At 44.3% G+C, this 5281-nt stretch overlaps 1 protein-coding gene across 1 annotated transcript in view; it reads right to left on the bottom strand.

The window, feature by feature from the left end:
* Positions 1-5281, bottom strand: part of ube2j1 (ubiquitin-conjugating enzyme E2, J1) — a 41883-nt gene that overhangs the window by 5426 nt on the left and 31176 nt on the right. Inside the window, exon 8 of the mRNA XM_041064827.1 lies at positions 31-4206. Coding sequence (XP_040920761.1) covers positions 3907-4206 — 300 coding nt within the window. The 3' untranslated portion in view covers positions 31-3906. The remainder of the gene's footprint in view (positions 1-30; positions 4207-5281) is intronic.

Raw genomic sequence — 5281 nt, 5'->3', positions numbered from 1 at the left:
CTGCTGTAGCTGATGAAGTCCACCAATCACCTTCTCGTCCTGGAGAATTCTTATTTGCATACAGACGCACATTCTTACCTGCCTAAAATCGTTCGCATTTTCAAGCTAAGGGAGGAAAAACATGTACGGAGGATCACAAACATGACCGCAGTCATTTACAGCGGTAAAGATAAGTACCACAGCAATACCAAATATGATTAACTTCAAACTTTCTGTATAATCGAACTCATCTCCTTCTGCTTTAGGCCACGAACTCATCAAGCGCTCCTCATAAAAAACCTGATTAAAATCTTAATCTCAAACAGTCACAGCTCTGGCTTAATCAGACTAAATCATGAGACAAGTCTCAGAGACTGAAATGACAACAACTGCCATGTAGTTAATTTGGCTTTGAGAGAGCTTTACTTACCTTTATCTTTACTTACCTGTAAGTAAGGTGTTTGTGTCTTATGGTGCCATAGGAGGAATCCTTCTGACTCTGGTGATCTGCTGATGTTTCCTGTTTTAGTTAGATATGTCAACAACTATTAAATGGATGGTCACAGAGTTTGGTCGACATTGTAATAATAGGATAGTAGCATAATGTATCCTAATGATGTTGGTGATTCCCTCAAGTTCCCCTCGAGTGGCACAATATTAGGTACAGACATTCATGGTTTCGTGAACTGCATGAATCACTGACTCAAACCCTTTGATTATACCACTAGTGGCAGCATGAGGTCCATCTCTTGGGCTCTGTGAATATCTAACTCTTGGCTGGATTGCTATTGAATTTGGCACAGACATCCATGGTGCTCTGATGATGTCTCTTAATGACTTTGGTAATTTTCTGACTTTTGACCTGAAACCACCAGCAGGTCCAAGTTCTCACTTATTTACTGAAATATCCCAAAATCTACTCAATGAATGGACTCAGTGTTTGATATTCACTGATGTTCACAGAGCCCAGACGACGTATCCTGATGAGTCTGGTGATTCTCTGACTTTTCTTCTAGCGCCACCAGAAAGTTCTGTGGTTTTGAATTAAATCTCAGCAAAGAGTGGATGGACTACTGTTAGTTGTACAGCTCAGAAACACACAGCTAATTATTCTGCCTCATAGCTGCTATAGATTGTCTGAAGTCCTTCCTTTGAATTCTGACATAATCGCTGTGATTATTATTATCATTATTATTTTTGAAACCATTAGAACCTGGCAATTACCCCGTCAATCATCGGGATTATTTATAGGCCACAGCAACGCTACATGTTCCCTGTAGGACGTGCAGGTATAGAAAGACGATATAAAACCTCACACATGGCCAATACATTCAGTCATTCAAGTCGTTTATTTTCTGTTTATATGCCAGTATACCAGCCTTGGGCACAATAACTGAAGAGGCAGATACGGACAGATTCTGAGAATGTGAATATTCATAGAGAATCTCTGTTGCCTTCAAGTAAAACCTGGACACATGCAGGTATTAAGGTGTTGCTCAAATAAGAGAAAATCGACCGAAATAGATTTGTTCCACTCAACAGGTAGACTGCTACGACTACCTCTGGCTATTTGTATGCTGCTAAGTCGCTGTACATGTCAAAAAGCCGTCAGAATGAATTTAAATTGCTTCCCAGTTCCTCTGAGTCTCATCAGAGCGATAAACCCCTACTCAAAGTATATCAAAGAGGGTAAATGCTAGACAGTGTTTGGGTCTATTTATACAAGCAAGGGGGGGAAAAAAATGAGTGTTTGCATACAGCTACAGAGAATGCAAGCCAAATGAGATTAATGCACAGGGACGTGGTGTGAATACCATGAAACAGCAGGGGAGACAGGGAGAGAGGTGGTAAAGGGAGGTAAGATACAAACGAATGGAATTACAGTGTCCATGGAAAAAAAAACAAAAACAAAAAGACTTCCTGGTTCAGATAAAATGGATACAGACGGATGAAGGTGTGAAAAGCAGACCTGATCTGAACCTGCTGGTTTTCTGTGATTTTCTGAAGACCACGGTCCTGTTTACTGATGCAAATAATCCCTAAAATGATCTCCCCGGTAAAAACGTTGCCATAGTGATAATAGTTCAAAGCAATTCTTACCTCATGCTATGATTCAGTAAACGTGTTGTTGCGTTTAGCCAATGATTGGAACAGTCGCCTCATTCTCCTCACAGCACCCGCTGGGAATTACTACACTGTGTGCTCTATTGTAGTGGTGGAACAATGACCAGCACAAGCAGGTCGGTACTTTCCGTACCTTTAAATTCTCTTATTTTGCTTTTGGTATTGTGGCCAATGTGGGTGGGAGTTTCATTAGAGCACAAAGTAGGTAGCTGGTAGCTTAGAGCAAATGATAGCAATTTGGTGATTCAGTCAACAAGTGCAAACTGAAACTACAGCAAAAATAAAACAAGGCTTAAGATTTTAGATGAACAAGTGAAATTGAACAGCCCACATTAAACCAGTTAGATGCATTTAAAATGAGAGTGTACTGTGATTATAGCAGGTGTGAGCCCATATTCTGTGACCATGTGCAGCGCTCCACTGATTCAGCACTGCACTCCTGTAACAGTGTCCGACAGACAGATAGACAGATCATTAAAAAAAGGATTAAAATAGACACCGCAGAACTAGAGATATTTTCTTCTTCCTCCTCAAACCCTGCTGCCTACATTACCCACAATGCACCTTAGCCACGTAGAGTTCGGTTGGAGATTAATGCTGCGTATTTTAGTTTTATTTCCAGTACAGAGGGTCACACTTTCTCCTGCCCAGTGTCAGACATGAGTCACCTCTCCTCTGCTGTGGTGCTGTTGACTCTTTTTAAGCATGTGACAATATTTGGATGCAACATTGCTAGGCACAACAGGGTCGTATTTTCTGATGGCCCGTGTCAGACAGCACCCCTGCGTGCCACACATCACACATCACGGAACGTGGAGTAACACACAAATGGGTCTGCGTTGATTGACCGATATATCCCTTCTCCACAGCTGCTTTGTACTGTATGAAAAACGTCTCCTTCAGTGAGTTAAATCCCTGCAGGACACTTACTGCACGCTGATGAATCTGTAGGCTCTGATCTGAAAGCTGAGACTGGCCAGTTATAACCCAGCACTCTGCCTGTTTTTGTAGGAGACACCAGATGACCAGGCCTCATCGATTGCTGCCTCCTAGCTAAAGTAGCGTTTCATGCCTTCTTCTTAAAATGCACAGCGCTGCCTCATCACATCATATATCATATATCTACAATATGATGTGACCGCTTACAACGTGAGATACAGCAGAACTGAGACTGAAGGACCAGTACCAGCTACATCCACATGAACCAAAACAGTCAGTGCCCCGTCTCTGTGCACCGCTTGTTTCCTTTGCACTGTTAAAACAGAGCCCGGTACCTGCAGAAGTTAAAGCGCATAAAGAAGAACTCATAACAGCATATACACTCTGTGCAGATGCTTCCATGAACAATACACTACTTAAATCCCCCATAATTCCATGTTGTTGACATGTTATATTACAATTTTTAGTTAAATAATGGGAATAGGCAGCAGCCATAGGGTGGGTAACGATTACATGGAAAGGGGACGTGTGGCGGCTGCTGAGCTGATCTCGAACAACAAAGCTCCCCATTCTTAAAAATGCATGAAGCTCTGGAGAGAAAAATTCACATTGATTAAAAGACACCCTGGAGGTGTTGTGGTGAGTGGAGTGCCTCCCCTGCAGGAATGAAAGTTCCTCCTCAGTGGAGACCGAACCCTGTGCCTCTGACGAGCAGGAGGCCGGAAAAGCCGCTGCCTCGGCTCTCTGCTTCCACTTCAGCTGGTCATAGTTCGGTTGGGAGCGGCGGCAAGAAGGGGGCTGAGTCGGGGTTGGGGGGTGGGCGGTGGGGTGAGGAGGGGGAGGGTGGGGGGCGAGTGTCCGCGGTCACAGCTCGTAGTCAAACTTGTACTCCTGAGCCAGGTAGATCCTACGGAAGATGAGCGCAGCCAGAGCCAGAGTGAGCACCACGATGAGGACTGCGGAGCCCGCGTGGCTTTCATCCTGAGGCTGACGAGGGGCCGGGGCGAAGGCCGGCCTGATGCCTGGATCCCTGCTGTCTCTCTGACCCTGCTGGCTCTGTTGCTGCTGCTGAGCGCGACGCTGCCGGGGACTGAGAGGGCGATCGGTGCTGGGGGCCGTGTGGGGCAGGGATCCCTCTACTCCTGTGGCTGGAGGTGACTCTGGCTGCGGAGGATGAGGACGGCATTGAGAGTAATCAGTGAGACAGAACTGGGTTTCAGAGGTGAAACAATTAGTTGACTCATCATCTACGCTGTTTATCCGGCGGAGCTCAGTCACGGCAATGTTACGCTTATCAATAAACCCTGTGGCCACAATACATTCTTTGTATCTCATTTATGAGTGATTTAAAGCAGTGCGCGCGCGCGCACACACACACACACACACACACCAAGCACCTCATCAGGAACACCACACTAGTACTGCCTACTCCCTCTCTTTGCTCTCAACACAGCCTCATTTCTTCGTGGCATTGATTCCACGGGATGTTGGCAACCTTCCTTTGAGATTCTGACTACATCAGAAATCCAGATTCATCGGACCAGGCTATGTTTTCCTGGTGAGTCTGTGTCCACTGCAGACTCAGATGGAGCTGAAATTTTAGAGACTTGATTATTTTTTTTAAGCAAAACAGGAAAAAAAATGTGGTTCAAGCTTCTTAAATGTGAATATTTTCTGGCTGTCTTAGTTTTTACTGAATATCTTTGGGTTTTGCATTGTCGAACACACAGAACAGGACATTCACATACATCCTCATGGGTTTGTAGGAACCTGTGATGGGAATTTCTCACTATTATCTGACATTTAATGGTTCAAGCGACTGATTAATTGAGATATTAATCAGTAGATTAACCAATTATGGAAATTAACACAAGTTGCAGCCCTAATTGGCATTAATGTGCTCTCACACACACACACACACACACACACACACTCAAGTAGTGTGTACGCACTGAAAAATGAACCCTGCATGCAAATGTTCCCAAATTTGTGTGAGGCATCTTTCCCTTTTATGTTCCTTCAGAGAAATGATGTGTAATTCATGAACTTCCTGGATCAGCTCCGTTAAAAAAACTGCTCCCACTTTGAGCCTAAAGTGTTAGAGCTAAAGATAAACTTAGGATGCTCGTGTTCATGTAAAGTGACCAGTGCAGACAGAATGAGTCCTCTGCGGTGGACATGGAGGCTGTGAGGAGAATGACTAACAACCTATCTGAGCTGACGACCTCAGCTTTTACAT

Source organism: Toxotes jaculatrix, chromosome 19 (genome assembly GCF_017976425.1).
Source record: "Toxotes jaculatrix isolate fToxJac2 chromosome 19, fToxJac2.pri, whole genome shotgun sequence".
NCBI lineage: Eukaryota > Metazoa > Chordata > Actinopteri > Toxotidae > Toxotes > Toxotes jaculatrix.
Note: the sequence above shows the minus strand (reverse complement) of the source record. Positions and strands in the feature narration are given on the sequence as shown.